The sequence below is a fragment of the Macaca thibetana genome, chromosome 15 (genome assembly GCF_024542745.1).
Source record: "Macaca thibetana thibetana isolate TM-01 chromosome 15, ASM2454274v1, whole genome shotgun sequence".
In the NCBI taxonomy this organism is placed as follows: Eukaryota; Metazoa; Chordata; class Mammalia; order Primates; family Cercopithecidae; genus Macaca; species Macaca thibetana.
The window spans coordinates 47,244,694-47,265,515 of record NC_065592.1 but is presented as its reverse complement, the minus strand read 5'-3'; the positions used below and the strand labels follow the sequence as shown (position 1 = coordinate 47,265,515).

General features: G+C 42.2%; 1 protein-coding gene across 2 annotated transcripts in view; it reads left to right on the top strand.

Annotated features, from left to right (window-relative positions):
• UBE2R2 (ubiquitin conjugating enzyme E2 R2) overlaps positions 1 to 20,084 on the top strand; it is a 115,733-nt gene extending 95,649 nt beyond the window's left edge. The window contains exons 3-5 of one of the 2 annotated variants that reach the window (XM_050760826.1): positions 2,460 to 2,557; positions 13,817 to 13,951; positions 19,102 to 20,084. In XM_050760826.1, the coding sequence (XP_050616783.1) occupies positions 2,460 to 2,557; positions 13,817 to 13,951; positions 19,102 to 19,321 (453 nt within the window). In that variant the 3' untranslated portion in view covers positions 19,322 to 20,084. The remainder of the gene's footprint in view (positions 1 to 2,459; positions 2,558 to 13,816; positions 13,952 to 19,101) is intronic. The other variant, XM_050760827.1, reaches the window with a different exon arrangement.
• The last annotated feature ends 738 nt before the right edge of the window (positions 20,085 to 20,822 follow it).

Genomic DNA, 20,822 nt, shown 5'->3' with positions numbered 1-20,822 from the left:
AGCGATTCTCCTGTCTCAGCCTCCTGATTACAGGTGCATGCCACCACGCCCGATTAGTTTTTGTATTTTTAGTAGAGACGGAGTTTCATCATATTGGCCAGGCTGGTCTCGAACTCCTGACCTTAGGTGATTTGCCCACCTCCGCCTCCCAAAGTGCTGGAATTACAGGTGTGAGCCACCGCACCCGGCCAGAAGAACTCATTTCTACATTTCCCATAGGTTGTTTAAATTGTTACTGTTAAAGGAAAGCTCATCTCAAAGCTTCCTCAACAGCAAAGCCTTTTATCTTCCACCCCACCTTCCATGCATTCACTGCCCACATATACCAAGTTTCTCTTTTCTTTTTTATTTTTTGAGATGGAATTTTGCTCTTGTTGCCCAAACTGGAGTGCGATGGCACAATCTCGGCTCACCGCAACCTCCACCTCCCAGGTTCAAGTGATTCTCCTGCCTCAGCCTCCCGAGTAGCTGGGATTACAGGCATGCACTGCCACGCCTGGCTAATTTTGTATTTTTTGTAGAAATGGGGTTTCTCCATGTTGGTCAGGCTGGTCTTGAACTCCTGACCTCAGGTGATCCACCCGCCGTGGCTTCCCAAAGTGCTGAGATTACAGGTGTGAGCCACCACGCCCGGCTCTCTTTTTATTTTTGTTTTTGGTTTTTTTTTTTTGAGACAGTCTCGCTCTGCCGCCCAGGCTGGAGTGTAGTGGCGCGATCTCGGCTCCCTGCAACGTCTGCCTCCCGGGTTCAAGGGATTCTTCTCCTGCCTCAGCCTCCTGAGTAGCTGGGATTACAGGTGCCACCACACCCAGCTAATTTTTGTATTTTTAGTAGAGACAGGGTTTTTTCATCATATTGGCCAGGCTGGTCTCGAACTCCTGACCTTGTGATCTGCCCACCTTGGCCTCCCAAAGTGCTGGTATTGCAGGTGTGAGCCACCGTGCCCGACCTCTCTCTCCTTTTTTCTGTAGTAACTTTTTACATGCCTTATGGTATCTAACCATAAGGCAGTGTTTTAGAATATAATATTTTGAATTAATTTTATTTTTAAAATGTTTTATATTGATAATGGTTACATATGTATTCGTATAGTTTCTGTGTGTCTAAATTTGGGTTGTATATGTAAGATTTTTGTACTTTATGTAGTTATACCTCCAGTTTTTTAAAAATGTAAATCTTGAGTCATGTGTAGTAACACACCCTAGAGTCCCAGCTATGGGACTACTGAGGTGGGAGGATCACTTGAGGCCAGGATTTAGTGGCTGCAGTGCACCGTGATTGTGCTTATGCATAATCACTGCACTACAGCCTAGGTAACATAGTGAGACTCCTATCTCTAAAAACAGAAAGAAAGAAAATAAATCAATAAATCTTACCTTCCATGTTAGGCTAAGTCCCAAGAGATAAGTCACTATATTTTACCCAACTTTGTCTTTTCTATTGAATTGTGTTCTGTATTGCATATGGTAGGCAATCCCTATGTGTATGAATTAACCTAAATGTACTTGTGGATTAAGTTGTATAAATTTATGAAGCAAAATATAATAGCCATAGTGGGAAGTCATTCTAACCATATCTTGAGGATGTTAACATTTGCTGTGAGGCATATTTTTGGTTTATATAAGCCATGGTTATTGATATAGCATCTATCTGAGTAGATACTAAGCAAGGTTAGATTTTTTTCTTCCTTTTTATGTACTCTAGGTGCACAGATATATCTGAAAACAAAGGGATATCTATTTGGTTGCTTCTAAGACAATTGAATCTTGATTTATTATGTTTGTCTTTTTTTTTTTTAAAGATGGAGTCTCATTGTGTTGCCCAGGCTGGAGCACTATCTTGGCTCACTGCAAGCTCCACCTCCCGGGTTCAAGCGATTCTCCTGCCCCAGCCTCATGAATAGCTGGGATTACAGGGGTGCACAACCACGCCCGGCTAATTTTTGTATTTTTAGTAGAGATGGGGTTTCACCATGTTGGTCAGGCTAGTCTCGAAGTCCTGACCTCATGATGCACCCACCTTGGCCTCCCAAAGTGCTGGGATTACAGGTGTGAGCCACCACACCCAGCCAATTTTTGTATTTTTAGTAGAGACGGGTTTCGCCATGCTGGTCTCAAATTCCTGACCTCAGGTGATCCACCCGCCTTGGCCTCCCAAAGTGCTAGGATTACAGGCGTGAGACACCGCACCCTGCCCCAGTCAATTTTTTATCAGGATTGTACTATAGGAATAGTAAGTCTTCTCACCAGAAAATATACCTTGGAGATTGGTCAAAATAAATATTATATTTAAAAAATGCTTAATTATTATTTATCTTTGATGTTGAACATAAAAAGCAGAATTGTTTTCTCCTTTGATGGAAAAACAGTTTCTAGGAATAAAAGAAACTTTAGAACCAATGTCCCTTTTTGTACATCACTTTTTGAGTATTTACTGAATGTAATGTTTGTGTCTCGTAGAATGGAGATGTATGCATTTCAATTCTTCATCCGCCTGTAGATGACCCACAGAGTGGAGAACTGCCTTCTGAAAGGTGGAATCCTACTCAGAATGTGAGGTAAGGTGTTACATAAGGAAGAATCTGGTTTTGGAGTTATTCTTAATCTCCTTATTGTGTTTGCCCCTAGTAAAATAAAATTACGTATTGTCTTTTAACATGTAAAAAATCATCTTTCTTATATTCAGTTGTTTTGTCGTCAGCTAGAGCTTTAAGAAATATGTATGCATCATTTTGAAGAGCTGTATTTACTAAACCATAATATATATGATTCTCATTTCCCTATGTTCACTTAGGAATAGATATTCAAGCCTGAATCCCTACTCTTACCTTATCCTAGTTATACTTTGGTTCTTTATTACCATCTAACATTAGTATCATTCATTGGTTGCAGTTAATAAATAATGTTAATTCATTTTTACTAACCGAAGTTCATACCCTTTCTCTTTTCCTTGGTTTTTACCTGTCGTTGTTTTGCTCCAAAATCTTTCATATATATAAATATATATGTATATATGTATGTGTATATGTATATGTATTTAAATTTTTTTAGAGATGGGGTCTTACTAAGTTGCCCAGCTGGTCTCAAACTCCTGGCCTCAAGCAGTCCTCCCTACTTGACCTCCCAAAGTGCTGGGATTATAGGCATGAGCCACTGTGCCTTGCTCATCACATTATATTTAATAGTCATGTCTCCATAGGCAACTCCTCTCTCTCTGTCTCTCTCTCTCTGTCTCTCTCTCTTTCTCCGTCTTTCATATTTAAGACAGTGTCTTGCCCTGTCACCCAGACTGGTGTGCAGTGGTGCGATCACAGGTCACTGCAGCCTGTACCTCCTGGGCTCAAGTGAGCCTTTCACCTCAGCCTTCCAAGTAGCTGTGACTATAGGTGTATGCCACCATACCTAGCTATTAAGCAACTCTTGACTGTAAATATTCTCGTTTTTGATGACAGTTTTGGGGGGTACTGATCAGGTATTTTGTACAATGTTCCCCAGTTGAGATTTTTCTTATGTGTTTTCTCATGATTAGTCTAGGGTTATAGGTTTGGGGAAGAAAGACCAGAGAAGTAATGTGCCATTTTCATTATGTCATATCTGAAGTACTTACTATCAGTGTGGCTTATCCTTCCTGATGGGATACCTTTCATCAGCTGCCTGAGATAATGTGTTTAGCTTTTCTCCACTATAAAGTTGCTCTCTCCTGAACTTTTCATTCTGTACTCCTTGGAAGGAAGTCATATGCATAGCCCACAACTAAGGAGAGGGTGGCTATACCTCCGTGAAGCCAAGGTATCTATATAAATTATTTTGAATTCTTCTGCATGGATTGATAATATTCTTCCCCCTTTATTGGTTTATTCAATCATTTGTTAAACATTTTTACTGATACAAAAACTAGTAACTTGATAAGAATCTCCAGGTTTATCAAAAGTGAAGAATTGGAAGCTTCCTGACTTGTAAAAGAAGCTCTTCAAGATGTATCAAATGACTGTTGATAAAGAGTTGAGAAAATAGATATATTAAAGATTTCAGCACATCTTACCAATATATTTTTTAAGACAGAAAAAAATGTTACTTTCTTTTTAAATTCAAATAAATGTGTTACATCTCACCTTGACAACCATCATCCCTCTGAATTTTTTTTTCTTATATGTCTTTTTTTTTTTTTTTTTTTTTTTTAAAGATAGGATCTTGCTCTGTCGCCCAGGCTGGCATGCAGCGGCGCGGTCACGGCTCAGCGCAGCCTCAACCTCCCGGGCTTGAGCGATCCTTCCACCTTAGTCTCTCAGGTAGCTGGGACCACAAGTGTGCATCATGGTGCCTGGTCAATATTTTGTATTTTTTTTTGTAGAGAGATGGGATTTTGCTTGGTTTCCCAGGCTGGTCTCAAACTGCCGCGCTCAAGCAATCCACTTGGCATCCCAAAATGCTCAGATTATAGGTGTACCCCAGAGCACCTGGACTAATTTAAAAAATTTTTTTGTAAAGATGGGGTCTTACCATGTTGCCCAGGCTAGTCTCAAACTCATGGACTCAAGTGATCCCCCTGCCTCAGCCTCCCAAAGTGTTGGGATTACAGGTGCTCACACTACACCCAGCCTTCTGAATCTCTTATCTATACAAGAATAATACCTACCTCAGTAGGTTGTTGATAAAATTTAAGTGAATAACGCATGTAAACCTACTAGAATGGTGGATATTACCTGACTGGCTTGGGTTGCAGCTATATTTTCAAGGAATTTTTTGGGTCTAATGTGAAGCAGTCATTTGCTATCTGTTAGAAGAGAAGCACATTTCTTAGTTCCTCATGTTTATTTCATTTTGCTACAGGGAGACATAATTACTAGATGCCTGTATCATAACCAATTCAAGTAGTACATAATTTATCTTGGGTGTTAAATACAGGAAAATAACTAAAATAATTGCTTTGAACTGTTTTTGAGATACTCTATAATTGAGAATACATTCTTTTTTTGAGGGGAAAAGTGTCCTACATAGCAAATTATGTATACATGAATTATCTCAATAGACTCAATTTTAAATTAGTATTAAAAATTCTGAGTTTTAGGCTGGGCGCAGTGACTCATGCCTGTAATCCCAGCACTTTGGGAGGCCGAGGTGGGCAGATCACCTGAGGTCGGGAGTTCGAGATCAGCCTGACCAACATGGAGAAACCCTGTCTCTACTAAAAATACAAAATTAGCCAGGCGTGGTGGTGCATGCCTGTAATCCCAGTTACTCAGGAGGCTGAGGCAGGAGAATTGCTTGAACCTGGGAGGCGGAGGTTGTAGTGAGCCAAGATTGTGCCACTGCACTCCAGCCTGGGCAACAAGAGTGAAACTCCATCTCAAAAAAAAAAAAAAATCTGTGTTTTATGTATTCTGTATTACTCAAGAGCATGTTTGAGGGTGCTATGTCTTCAGAAGTAACTGTAGCACATTATTTTGACATTATAATTAGACAATGTGTATAAAAGGTGTGTTTTTTTTTTTTTTTTTTTTTTTTGAGACGGAGTCTCGCTCTGTCGCCCAGGCTGGAGTGCAGTGGCCGGATCTCAGCTCACTGCAAGCTCCGCCTCCCGGGTTCCCGCCATTCTCCTGCCTCAGCCTCCCGGGTAGCTGGGACTACAGGCGCCCGCCACCTCGCCCGGCTAGTTTTTGTCTTTTTTGGTAGAGACGGGGTTTCACCGTGTTAGCCAGGCTGGTCTTGATCTTCTGACCTCGTGATCCGCCCGTCTCGGCCTCCCAAAGTGCTGGGATTACAGGGTATAAAAGGTTTTTAAAGATGTTTTGGATGATTTGTTGAAAAAATTGCACCCAAAAAAATCCCCCGTTATCCTTTGATAATAATGATTCTGGTGCATGGATTTTCAGGACCAGTAGTAACCCTAGATTAGAGGAAGTGGTAGCTACGATACTGGTGATTCTTGGTTTTGATGGTTGAATGTTGAATCAAATGCTTACACCCCCTCCCTATTTGAGAAAACAGGCTTCCCCTTTCCTCAAATACAAAGCCCCAAACAAGATTTTCCTCATTGCATTTTTATGCTGCCTGTCTGGATAATGTATTGCTACCACCCATGGGAATTCAGGATTTTTATCCTTTACTTCTCTTGCATTTACATGCAAATGATGTCATTTGCCTTACCTCAGCTTAAAATATTATGAACATTTTTTTGTTTTAACATAGGCCTACTTCTCATGTAACCCAGTCTTTTGGAGGCAGAGGATTCCTTTTATACTTACCTGCCCATCTGAAACTGCCTTTGTTACTTTAGAGGTACTAGCATCTTTTTTTTCTCATTCTTGAGTCCCCAGGCCACCTGAGCCGCAATTTAGGGACATTCCCCAAACTCAAAATCAAGATAGTTTTCCCTGGCTTTATGCTGCTTTGTTTAGAAGCTTCCCAACTAATTTGGAATTACACCTAACATCTTCACACGCAGCTCTACAAGGTATTTGCGTTGGAAATTGTTTATCTTCTTAGACTTTTTATCACTTAGTTCTATGTAATCATTGGGTAGTCCTTCAACATTTTGATCTTATTGGTGTTTTCAGGGGCTGTGGGATGTTTTGTACACTTTTTGGAACCTCATCTGTCTGGAATACCTGGTGGTGCTCAGAACTCTGAGCGGAAATCAGGAAAGCACTACCTAATGAGCAGATGTGGAATACTTTTCCTTATCCCTTTTGTTTCTGTGTTCACTTCATTGTGAGACAAGGGGGGTTTTAAAGTAGTACACTATTATATTTTCTGACAGGTCATTTATGGCACTGAAATATTAAGAGGGAAGATACAAGATGTAGTGAAAATGGGCTACTATTTTTCCTCTTGTACCTCTGCTGCTAAATTATCTAGGGCCAGCAACTGTCTAAGGGTTCTGGGCTCCATGTCCAGTTTATGGGTGGCTGTAGTAAGACAGCAGTGGAGATGGCATAGGGTTCATCTTATCCTGCTTTGGAGTCTTGTCTGCTGCCTCTCACTGGCATCTGAAAGTGATTCCATATTCATGTTTTGGTTTTCTTCTCCATAACCATGTGTACTCAAGACTGTTGTTCAGCACCTCAGTGGACAATATTTATAACATAAAGTGGCAAATGGAGCACTTTTGTAACTTGAAGAAGAGTAAGGGACTCTAGTTACCTTCAAGAGCCTGAGTCAGTCTGTATTATCAGATCTGGTGAGTAGTGAGTTAGCCAACCTGAAAAGGAAGAATTTTAGGGATGCAGAGAATCAGCCAACTAGGGTTCACTAAAGTCTCAGTAGCTTGCTACCTCTTGGGAAAGCCAGCATACTTCTTTTGAAAGCAAACCTCCACAGACCTCCTCCTCCCAGAGGCCCAGGATTAAATTGGTGGGGCTAGAGGTGGTGGGGAGGGTTTCTTCCTGAAGTGGAAAGTTTTGGCATTTGTCAGCAAGAGTGGAGTTGAGAGTTGCCACATGTCTTTGATTAGAAGTTCACAGCATCATGCCTCTTCCTGATGGAGGAAACAAAATGTACCTTAATACATGATTTGTCTAGAATGATGTGGGAGCTTTGGGGATAGGGTAGGGTGGGAGTGGGAGTAGCAAAGCCCTCAGACTTTGCTATAGAGTTCACAGCTGCTTTCTCTGAGACACCATCCCCAGAACTACCTGTCATATCTGCTATAGGCTCTGGGATAGTGAAGTGGTTTTGGTGTGGATTTGCTTTATGTTGAAAGAGGCATACATAATGTTTTCTTTTTCACTTTCAAAAATACAGCATGAAACCAAATTTATTAACCCAATCAAGAGAGGCTGTTGTTTGGTATAAAAGAGTCTGTCTCAGAAGTGGGGTAGGATATTTTTCTGTCTGGTCTTAAGAACAGAGAGCCAGAGACATCACCCCTACCATTGGGTGCCAAAGTAGGCAGGGTCAGGGGAAACAGGCATAACCATGCTGTTCCTAAAGCTCTTTTAAACCCAATTCTGGAACAGTGTGGTTTTATTTATTTGCTTCCTTGGTTTTTACGCATGGGGTCCCACTGCCCTCAACTTGCCAATTCCATTCTCTGCAAATGATACATAATTTGGGCATTTAAAAACTGTACTTTTATTCCTACCTTGCATTCTCAGGGATGTATCAGTACAGCACTGCACAGAAGAAGGTGTTGTATTTGTTGTTGGTTGCTTTAGCAGCCTAAAGAGAAACTTTCTAATAATGTAAACCCATTATGCTACTATATTTTACCATCAGTTGCCCTCTTTTCCCTGTCATCACAGGCTTCTTTGTCATGATGTCCTCTTTAAATCCTTCCCCCATGTTGAAACATGTAATGAGGACTGAGCTTTAACTAGTCATCTGCAGTTACTGGCCCATCGTTTGATAGAGCGGAAATGAGAGATTTTAAGGACCCCTGACAACTAGAAAGGTCACGGTAGAACCCTAAGTCAGTAAGGGTGGTAGTAACAATATGCAGGATTTAGGTTTGGCTCCAGAGAACTGGACTTCATACATCAACTGTCATCACATTATGCTGGGTCTATAAAACTCAATATATAAATCAACCTGCGTGTACATGTGTGTGTGTGCACATGTGCATACATGCATGCTTGCCCATGATTATGGAGTGAAGTAAGCTTAGGGTTTTTTCTTTTTCTTTTTTTTTTGAGATGGAGTTTTGCTTCACAATTGATTTGCTGTTGGCTAGTCTGTAATACAATATATGATGTGTTGGTATTCATTTTCTTTGAGGGTTTTTATTGTTTACAAACTTACGTTTTATTCAAAAAAAGATAGCTAAATAACCTCTGACCAAAGATACTGAAGCAGGCATAAGGATCTGAAATATGAACCTGAAGACTGTAAAGTGAGGTGCTTTTGCCTGTCCTTTTTTTCTGTGTTTCCTTTCTCTTCTTAGCATTTTTCTCTTTTGGCCTAGATCCTCTATCCTGAAAAGACCTATCTTATTCCCTGGCTGTGGCATAAAGAGGGGCAGAAGGAGCACATTTTTTTCTGGGAGTATCCCTAACTCCTTGAATGGTGGTGGTGGGAATTGTGTAATGAACCACAGATACTAAGAACTCTCTGGCCCTCATTCTTATCCCAAATTCCCTCTAGGCCTGTTCTTTGTTATAATAAATGTTAAACATGTATTCTGCTGTACTGAGATCAGATCTGTTCCTCCAGATGTGGAGTAAAGAAGGGTAGTGCACCAGTGTGTTCTTGTGGGGTGCGGGGGAAGCAAAGGGGGTAGTACAGTTATTCTTTATAGGAACCGAGAGTCTGGGGATGATGAACCCTCAGGGTCTGTTTTGCTAGTCCAACCTCTTGTTTCTCCTGAGAAAATACAGTAAATGAATAAGGATTTTAAACACTTAAACTCATTTTTTTAAACAAAAAAATGAGCTAGCAGTTGAAATAGTTTTTTTGTTTTTGTTTTTTAAAGACAGAGTTTCGCTCTTGTTGCCCAGGCTGGAGTGCAATGGCACAATCTTGGCTCACTGCAGCCTCCGCCTCCCGGGTTCAGGCAATTCTCCTGCCTCAGCCTCCCAGGTAGCTGGGATTACAGGCATGTCCCAACTTACCTGGCTGATTTTGTATTTTTAGTAAAGACGGGGTTTCACCATGTTGGTTGGTCAGGCTGGTCTTGAACTCCCAACCTCAGGTGATCTGCCTGCCTCAGCCTCCCAAAGTACTGGGTTTACAGGTGTGAGCCACCGCACCTGGCCTGAAATAGTTCTTAAATTCAAATTCAGTTTTGTGTATTCCAACAGTATTATCTCAGAAGTTTAGTTTTTTCCAGTTCACATCCATCCATCTGCCTGAGACCAATTCTCTCAGCTTTCCTTATTCTCACAGTTCTCCATCTAATCAAGAATAGTTCCCACCAGGCTTCTGATTGGCCCAGGTTAGGTCACATGCATACCTCAAATGCATCACCATAACAAAAGGAATCCTTGCAGCACTTGCTTGGTCTTATGTCTACTGCTGTGGGTAGGAGGTTGTTTGAATGGGAGGTGTGGCACAATAGTAGGAGAAGGAAATTATTCCCCATATGAAAAAGAAAAAGAAAAAGATTCTGCTCTTCAGACAGAAGAAAACTTACTGGGTTGACAGTTACCACTATATTAGTCTGCTATATTACTCAGTGCATCTTAAAACATCCTGGTTTTTAACTTAGGAGGACGTGGAATTAGAATCTCTCATTTTGTTAGATATAGATGATTTACCATTTAAAAATTTGTTTCCCAATATATACACTGTCTTAATATACAAGATGTAAGAAAACCAACTTGGGGAAACTACTTGTGGGAAAATTTTTTCTTAATTCAGGTAATAGGATTCATCTACATCTGTGTTGTCCAATGTGGTAGCTTCTAACTACATGTGGCTTTTTACATTTGAATTAAAATTAAATACTAGCCTGGCACAGTGGCATGCACCTGTAGTCCCAGCTACTTGGGAGGCTGAGGCAGGAGTATCCCTTCAGCCCAGGAGTTTGAGGCTGTAGTGTGCTATGATCACGCCTATAAATAGCCTCTGTATTCCAGCCAGGGCAACATAGTGAGACCCTCTTTAAATAAATAAGTATATATTAGAAGTCACTTCCTCATTTGTGCAGGATACATTTCAAAGTGCTCAGTAGCTGCATGTGGCTACTGGTTACTATATTGCACAGCATAGGTTATACATTATCATCATGATCGAAAGTTGTTAGTACACAGTACTGATCTAGACAATTAAACCTATTTTTCTGGCCGGGCAAGGTGACTCATGCCTGTAATCCCCCAATTTGGGAGGCCAAGGCGGGTGGATAACCCAAGGTCAGGAGTTCGAGACCACCCTGGCCAACATGGTGAAACCCCATCTCTACTAAAAATGTAAAACATTAGCCGACCGTGGTGGCACGTGCCTGTAATCCCAGCTACTCGGGAGGCTAAGGCAGGAGAATCGCTTGAACCCAGGAGGCAGAGGTTGCAGTGAGCCAAGATCCAACCATTGCACTCCAGCCTGGGCGACGAGCGAAACCCCGTCTCAAAAATAAATAAATAAAAATTATAAAACACTGTTTTTCTAACCAGGAGCAGTGGCTCACACCTGAAACCCCAGTACTTAAGGAGTCCAAGGCAGGAATATTGCTTGAGCCCAGGAGTTTGAGAACAGCCTGGCCAACTACCTGTTTATAACATACTTCGTCCTTATCCTTTTTATCTTCCTAATAGATTTTATGTGTTTTCTTTTGGAGAAACCTTTATGTAAAGTTCTACCGTATTTTTCTTGCACTTCTAAGATGTCCATTCATTTTCCGTCTTGATGAGTTTGACTTTTTTTTTTGAGACAAGAGTCTCGCTGTGTCACCCAGGCTGGAGTGGAGTGGTGCCATCTCAGCTCATTGCAAGCTCCGCCTCCCGGGTTCAAGCAATGCTCCTGCCTCAGCCTCCTCAATAGCTGGAACTACAGGCACGTACCACCACGCCCAGCTAATATTTTGTATTTTTAGTAGAGATGGGGTTACACCGTGTTAGCCAGGATGGTCTCGATCTCCTTACCTTGTGATCCACCTGCCTCGGCCTCCCAAAGTGCTGGGGTTACAGGCATGAGCCACCGTGCCCGGCCTTCTTTGACTCTTTTTAATGTAATTACTGAAGAAATCCAGAAAGCTCTTGAGGGAGGAAGGCCAAGGAGTTATCCTTAACCTAATAGAAAGGAGCATGTGCAATCAATGGATTTTAACTAGATAGAAATGTTTTCTTTGAAAATGCCTTTGTCATAATCTTATATAAATCATACTCTTATATAAATCATACAACAGAAATTCTTCACCTTTTTAAGGAAAAGTTTTCATCAAATCAAACATCTAAGTGCCTGGTTTCCTCTCTTTATTTTTTGCTTAGGGCCCAGAGCAAAAGGGTATTTTGCAACAACACAATCTCTAACCTTTCATCAATGAGAAGAGAGAAATTTCTTTTTTCCTTCCATTTTCTCCTAATGCATGTAGTTTTTAGGGGGAAAAAGCCTAGGAGTAATTTGGAACAGTTTTGGAGCCTATTATGCTTTTATTTATTTATTTATTTTTGAGATGGAGTCTTGCTCTGTTGCCCAGGCTGGAGTACAGTGACGCGATCTCGGCTCACTGCAGCCTCTGCCTCCCGGGTCCAAGTGATTCTCTTGCCTGCCTTAGCCACCCCAGTAGCTGGGATTATAGGCGCCTGCCACCATGCCTGGCTAATTTTTATATTTTTAGTAGAGATGGGGTTTCACCATGTTGGCCAGGATGGTCTCGAACTCCTGACCTCATGACCTGCCTGCCTCAGCCTCCCAAAGTGCTGGGATTATAGGTGTGAGCCACCGCACCCGGCCCCTATTATGCTTTCTAACATAAACTTTATTCCCTGATTATTTGGAATGTCTAATTTTTATCTGTGAATGAAAATTGGCCGTTTTTAACACCCACTAGAATTTGTAAGCCATGGGAAACCAGGGATGGCATCTAACTTGCTCACCATTGTACATCCAACATCTCACTTGGTGCCTCTGGCAAACCGTAGGTACAGAGTAAATACTTTTGACTAAAGATAGAGTCTCTGTTATTCAGAGACTCTAGTTCTTCCGTTTGAAGGATTTTGCTTTTCCTCCATTCTCCTGCATTACTTTGTCTTCCTTCCAAGTATGGAAAAAATACATTTGTATGTAGCACTGTCTTTCAAGTTAAGAGGCCACAATAAAAACTGGTTATATAGGGCCGGGCGCGGTGGCTCACACCTGTAATCCCAGCACTCTGGGAGGCCAAGGCAAGCAGATCACTTAAGGCTAGGAGTTCATGACCAGCCTGGCCAACATGGCGAAACCCCGTCCCTACTAAAAATACAAAAATTAGCCAGGTGTGGTAGTACATGCCTGTAATCCCAGCTACTCAGGAGGCTGAGACAGGAGAATCACTTAAACCCAGGAGGCAGAGGTTACAGTGAGCTGAGATGGCACCACTGCACTCCAACCTGGGCCACAGAGACCCTGTCAAAAACAAAACAAAACAAAACCAGGGCTGGGCGTGGTGGCTCAAGCCTGTAATCGCAGCACTTTGGGAGGCCGAGGAGGGCAGATCACCTGAGGTCGGGAGTTCAAGACCAGCCTGACCAACATGGAGAAACCCTGTCTCTACTAAAAATACAAAATTAGCGGGGCGTGGAGGCACATATCTGTAATCCCAGCTACTCGGGAACCTGAGGCAGGCAGGAGAATCGCTTGATCCTGGGATGTGGAGGTTGCAGTGAGCTGAGATCACACCGTTGCACTCCAGCCTGGGCAACAAGAGTGAAACTCAAAAAAAAAAAAAAAAAAGCAAAAAGAAAACTTTATATAAAGTAGCATAATTTTTACCCTCTCTCACATCAAGATTGCCTTGAAACTAAATATTTTAAGCTTTTTCCCCCATGTCATTTAATTTGTCATTTTTAAAATAAATGGTATTTGAAAGCTTCCAAGACATCCACTTTCTGCAGGTTGGAACATGGGACCAGTTGAAACAGGGCCTTCTATCAAGTTCATTTTTATGCTTTGTGCATTACCCTTATACTAGAATCACGGATTTCCTCTGCTTTGCCTACCAGTTAGCAGCTTGTTTCTTAGTACTGGAAAAAAAATTTTTTTTTAATTTTTCTTAAATGCCTTTTATGAAAACCATCAATAAAAAATGTATGATGTCTCTGTTGCCCCAAGGTCTCAAATTAAATTGTATCAGAAAAATTTTAAGGGAGGGAGAATTTGAAATCTGATTGTACTTTCTTAAAAAGCAGAATACTTTTAAATACTGTAAATATGGGTATTCATAGCTGATCCTTTTTTCCTGTTTCTAGGACTATCCTATTAAGTGTAATCTCACTGCTTAATGAGCCCAACACCTTCTCCCCAGCCAATGTCGATGCTTCAGTTATGTTCAGGAAATGGAGAGACAGTAAAGGAAAAGACAAAGAATATGCTGAAATTATTAGGTAAGGTGCTTTTTTTTTTTTTTTTTTTCAAATTACCTCAAGTCATTATACAAAACCAAAATATATTCTGGAACTAAAGGTTTACATCACACTTAAATATCCTGTCCATTCCAGGATAATTTTCCTCTATTAGATTTATAGTGTGGGAAGAGAAGGTTTCTGCCTGAGCCTAATGAACTTTGCTATTTACCAAGAGAACAGCCACTAGAAGATAATGCAGTAGCAGACTTGATTTTCTAGGAACCAGAACTTCTAGGTTCTGGCCAGGTGCGGTGGCTCACACCTGTAATCCCAGCAGTTTGGGAGGCTGAGGCAGGCGGATCACCTGAGGTCAGGAGTTTGAGACCAGCCTGACCAACATGGTGAAACCCCATCTCTACTAAAAATACAAAAATTAGCCAGGTGTGGTGGTACATACCTGTAATCCCAGCTACTCGGGAGGCTGAAGCAGGAGAATTGCTTGAACCCGGGAGGTGAATGTTGCAGTGAGCTGAGATCACACCACTGTACTCCAGGCTGGGCGACAATGCGAGACTCCGTCTCCAAAAGAAAAAAGAAAAAAAAAATTGACCATAGCAGCAAGGATCTTTTGGAAATCCACATTATCAGCAACACTAATATATGGTATAACAGAGCCCTAGAATAAGAATCAGGGGACTTGGAATCTACTCATGGGACCATTTATCAGATAATTTTTGGGGTCTTTTACTTTTTCCTCTGTATAAAATGGAAAAAAGCTCAACCTTTAATCTCTTAGGACATCAGGTTCTTATAATAGTACCCAAGACATCTGCAATAAATACAAACCCTACCCTTCCCCTACCCTCCACCTCCTTTTTATTTGTTTCTAATTATTATTATTATTTTTTGAGATGGAGTCTTACTCTGTCATCCAGGCGGGAGTGCAGTAGCATGATCTTGGCTCACTTCAACCTTCACCTCCTGGGTTCAAGCGATTCTCCTGCCTCAGCCTCCCGAGTAGCTGGGATTGTAGGCACCCACCACCATGCCCAGCTAATTTTTGTATTTTTAGTAGCGACAGGGTTTCAGCATGTTGGCCAGGCTAGTCTCAAACTCCTGACCTCATGATCCACCTGCCTCAGCCTCCCAAAGTGCTGGAATTAAAGAGACAGACATGGTCTCACTCTGTTGCCTGGGCTGGAGTGCAATGGTGTGATTACAGCTCACGGTAACTTCGAATTCCCGGGATCAGGCAGTCCTCCCACGTCAGCCTCCCAAGTAACCAAGACTATACGCATGCACCACCACACCCAGCTGATTTCTATTATTATTTTTTGTAGAGACGAGGTCTTGCTATGTTGCCCAGCCTGGTCTTGAACTCCTGGCCTCAAGTGATCCTCCTGCCTCAGCCTCCCAAAGCTCTGGGATTATAGCTGTGAGCCACCGTGCCTGGCCTCAACCCCCCTTGATATTACATTATTTTTAAAAATAGAGACCCCAAATACAGTTAAAACTTCCTCTGTGCATAGGATTTTACTAATCATTGGCGTTTATACAAATAAGAGTAAAATCTAGTGGGCTTGAGACCATGTGATATGAAAAAAGTGAAAACAATGCTGGGAAAGCACATGAGGTGACTGCTAAGTAATATAAGATCAGGAGTTCTAAGTTTTCTGCCCATTGGGATCACTTTTAAAGTGTCCCTAAACGATAACTGTCTTTTATGGGATTACAAGGACAGAGTTTGGGCATCTGTGTGTGTATATATATCTCTCACCTAGGTGACTGATGTGTACCAAACATTGAAGATAATTAGTAGAAATAATAAGATCCTAGAGAAATGTAGAGGAGTGGGAGTGTCCTAAGGATGGAAAGATGGGAAAGCTTCTGTACACACATTCCCAAGGTACTTCTATGTGTTTCTTAATTGTTTAAGGGCCCCTTTATCTCATCCTATCTATGCCTTAATGACCTAGTACAGTACCTGACACTCAGCAACAGCTTTGTGTCAGGTACTCACTAAGGCATAGCCTGTCTCCTTAGGGAGCTCACTTTATTAGCATTTGAAAACAAATGACCATGTAGTGTTATACCTATAGAAGCCTAAACAAGATACATTGGGAGAAGGCCGGGCGCGGTGGCTCACGCCTGTAATCCCAGCACTTTGGGAGGCCGAGGCGGGCGGATCACAAGGTCAGGAGATCGAGACCACGGTGAAACCCCGTCTCTACTAAAAAATACAAAAAATTAGCCGGGCGCGGTTGTGGGCGCCTGTAGTCCCAGCTACTCGGGAGGCTGAGGCAGGAGAATGGCGTGAACCCGGGAGGCGGAGCTTGCAGTGAGCCGAGATCGCGCCACTGCACTCCAGCCTGGGCGACAGAGCGAGACTCCGTCTAAAAAAAAAAAAAAAAAAAAAAAAAAAAAAGATACATTGGGAGAAATACATAATGTAATAGATTTCCTAGCAGAGAGAATTCCTCATAACCAATACTTTTTCAGGTGAAAAAAGGGAAAACACCCATGTTTGCTAAAATACAGGAGTATAATAGCATGACATGTTAAGGGAATTACAGATGTTTGAGTGTAAATTCTGATGTGGGAAATACTAGAAAATTAAGTGAGAGAGGCACCAGGGTCTTCAAAGACATTGAAGTCATGATAAAAGAGTATGGTTCTTAATCTAAGAAGGGATGGGATACCACTTAAGTATTTTTGGGAGGGAAGAGGTGATGCTGTTTGAGTTCTGATAAAAGACAGTTGCCTGGTATGGTAGCTCACATCTGTAATCGCAACACTTTTGGAGGTGGGTGGATCACCTGAAGTCAAGAGTTCGAGACCAACCTGGCCAACATGGTGAAACCCCGTTTCTACCAAAAAATACAAGTTAGTCGGGAGTAGTGGCACACACCTGTAATCCCAGCTACTTCAGAGGCTGAGGCAGGAGAATCACTTGAACCCGGGAGGCAGAGGTTGCAGTGAGCTGAGATCGCACCACTGCACTCCAGCCTGGGCAACAGAGCAAGACTACGTCTCAAAAAAAAAAAAAAAAAAAAAAAAGACAATGGCTCATGCCTGTAATCCCAGCACTTTGGGAGGCCGAGGCAGGCAAATCGTTTGAGCCCAGGAGTTCGAGACAAGCCTGGGCAACGTGGCAAAATCCCAAATTTACAAAAAAAATTAGCCAGGCATGGTGGGTTATACCTGTAATCCCAGCTATTGGGAGTCTGAGGCGGGAGGATTGCTTGAGCCCTGAATCCAGAGGTTGCAATGAGCTGAGATTGCGTCACTGCACTCCAGCCTGGGTGACACTGGGAGACCCTGTCTCAAAAAAAACAAAAAAAAGTAAATTGGCCAGGGGACCAACATGGACTAAACTGAGGCAGTAGTAATGGGGATGAGAGGACAGATATTTAAGTTGTAAAGCAATAGGTCTTTGGAGTGAGATTTATATTTTAAGAAGCGATGCTCATTTATTCAGAGACGTAAAATGGGAGAAACTGGCCATAGAGGTAGAAAATGCATATGCAGTCTACCTCTGCATATGGAACATCGGGACAGAGGCTTCCTAAAGGTATTTGTTTATATAAGCCAAGAGATGTCAGCATAAAGGGAGTCGTGGTTAAAATTATGGGAACAGAGATGATGTCCCAGGGAGCATGCTGAGTGTGGAGACAAGCCCAGAAGCCTCAGGACCATCAGTATGCAAAGCAAGGCAACAGAAGAAAAGCTTCAAGCACAGCTAAGAGATTGACATTAGGAAGATCAGGAAGAGTGGTCTAGTCGACTCAAATTTTTATAATTGTTGAAGGAAACAATTTATTGTTCTGTTCATTCATACAATCAGTATTTATTGCACCATCTCTTATGTGCCAGGCTATGTGCTAGGCACTGACTGGGGAAATAGAAGGGACTAAGAAAGACATTTACGCTCACACTGAAATATGTGGAGACAGAAGAGTGAGCAAGCAAAAAATACTAGACAGTGCTAAGTGGATAATGTGAAAGAATGACTAGATGGCTGCTTTAAATTGGGTCATGAGGCCAGGCCTTCTCTAAGGTGATATTTAAGCCTTAATATCTGAGGCCTTCATTCCAAATGACAAGAAGGAGCCAGGCATGTGTGGGGCAGGGGAAGAGCAACTGGTCCAGACAGAAAAATCAACAAGGTGTGTCTGAGATACCAAAAAAAGACCAGGGTAAATGTGTTGAAGGGCTGGAGAAAATATAAGAGTGGGTTGTGTGGCCGGGTACGGTGGCTCATGCCTGTAATCCCAGTACTTTGGGAGGCTGAGCTGGGCAGAGCATGATCAGGAGTTTGAGACCAGCCTGGCCAACATGGTGAAATCCCGTCCCTACTAAAAGTATAAAATTTAGCCAAGTGTGGTGGGAGCCTGTAATCCCAACTACTGGGGACACTGAGGCAGGAGAATTGCTTGAACCTTGGGAGGTCGAGGTTGCAGTGAGCTGAGATCGCGCCACTACACTCCAGTCCGAGTGACAGAGCGAGACTCCGTCTCAGGTGGGGAAGAGTGGGTTGTGCAAGACTTTGGAATCTGGCGTAAGGCATTTGAATTTTACTATAAGTGAAAATTAAGAGGATAATTAAGAATTGTTGGGGCACATGAGTTTGGTGGTGAGGTGACTAGGCCAAAACTCTTAACACTCTAGCCAACCCCCTAAGCACCCCACCCCACATTAAATCAGAGTGGCACTTTTTATTCGCATACGCAATCTTACGATCTATCCCCAGTAGGATATTAGTCCTTCTATTATCTCTTCTTATTCTAGTAGTTATCCCTGTGCTTCACACCTGCAAACAACAAAGCATAACATTCCGTCCACTAAGTCAATGCCTGTTCTGATTCTTAGTCGCCAACCTACTGGCCCTTACATGAAGTGGAGGACAGCCAGCTGACGAGGTGATTCTGGCTATTAACTGATCCACTGCTTTAAACTCCCTCGATGTTAACAGTGTATTTCCCCCACTAAAAAGTCAAAGTTTACTTCAAAATTGTACCCAATGGGTTGAAAGCATTTGGTGTAGTACAGGGTATCTGTCAGATGCTTTCAGGCAGATACTGAAGTTTGGAGAGCTGAGTCATAAGTAATATTGATTATTTAAGGCCAATTGTAAATCTGTCTCAAAACAATGACTTACCATAAACCACTTCTTGTCACCCTCCCTTCAGGAAACAAGTTTCAGCCACTAAGGCCGAAGCAGAAAAGGATGGAGTGAAGGTCCCCACAACCCTGGCGGAATACTGCATCAAAACTAAAGTGCCTTCCAATGACAACAGCTCAGATTTGCTTTACGACGACTTGTATGACGACGACATTGATGATGAAGATGAGGAGGAGGAAGATGCCGACTGTTATGATGATGATGATTCTGGGAATGAGGAGTCGTGACGTGCTCCTTCAGTGCCCCTGTACTGCCCTGCCGTCTCAGGCCAAAGGGAGGGGAGCAAGTAGGGACCTGGCCATGGCCCCTCAGCAAAAACCTATTCACAGCGGGTGGGGAAACACACACAGCTCCTGCTGACTCCCCTTATGGATCTCAGTTTGCTCCTTTTTATGGACCTTTAATGGAGAGAGAGTAACCCTCCACAGAATGTCTGAATTCTTGCATTCTTTACCCTTCCATCACTGTATTGATTCTTTTTTAAAAAAACATCAACCCAAACTCCCGCCTCACTTCGTCTCTACAGAATGTTCACAGCAAAACACGTTTGGTCTGTTTTTAGATTCTTGAAGAATTCAATAGTCTTTCAAGAGGTTGAATGTGTTTAAAGCTGGGAACCTGTTGGGAGCTCACAAGCGCTGCATATACTGGGTAGCAAAAGAAAATGGAATTAAACCCACAAAACAAACTTGGAAAAAAAAAAAAAAAAAAAAAAAGCAAATTTGCCAAGGTTTAGCTGCTCATTTACATTAGTGTGTGTGCATTCATTCCGCCCCATGGTGGTGAATTCTGTTTCTTTCCCTTCCTAAGGCTGGGACATGGTGGGCGTCAGGGACTTTCTGCTAAGCCTGATGAAATGTGCTCCTTCAATCTCCATGAAACCATCGTAACATGGAGGCCTCAGCTGCTCTGAGGAGAGAAATCAGACTTTGTTTTTTGAAATCAATTGGGATTGAAAGCCTGAAATAAATATTCATACTTTACATAGAACTGAGCACTTGGTTGCTATTTATTTTAAAGGCAGGTTTATTTTTCCCCCCAGGGAGTGGGACAAGTGGGGAAGTTGGGATGAGTGTGTGGGTGGATTTAGCGATGGGAACAAAGAGTTAAAAGTCACTATGCTAAGTTTGGTTGATACTACTGGGGGGAAAAAATTGAAACTACTGGTGACCACTGTTGGGAGAGGAAACAGCATGGCCTTCCCATCAAAAATACACTCTTACCATGACGTTTTGGTTTTTTCAAGTAGCCACTTTAAATTACTCAGTATTAATCCTAGGTGCATGTGTTAAGATTTCGGTTTTCATCGAGCTGCTTATACTGATAGTGAGAAACTTGGATGTGTGTGAGACGTGTTACCGCTTTCTTCATTGGATGTGATCTGGACTTTTTTTCCCCTTTCAACATACTTAGGCTGTGGAGTGCAAGCAGAATTGTGCATAGAAATTGTGGCAGGGCTGAGAGAGTTGACTGCAGGCAGGTTTTAGGCCAGATAAGGCTAGATCTTCCTGCGATGCACTCGCTGCAGCTTTTGATTTTCCAGATCTCAATCATGTTGCTTCAATCAATATTGAGATCCAGCAGCCTTCACCATCCAGGGACTTCAGAACTTGAAGGTAATTTTTGGTTGTTATGGGGGCGCACCAGATCATAAGAGGGCATTATTTGGAGGAAACAGCTATAATGTAAAATCAGATTACAGAAGGCAGATGCAGCAAGGACTGACTA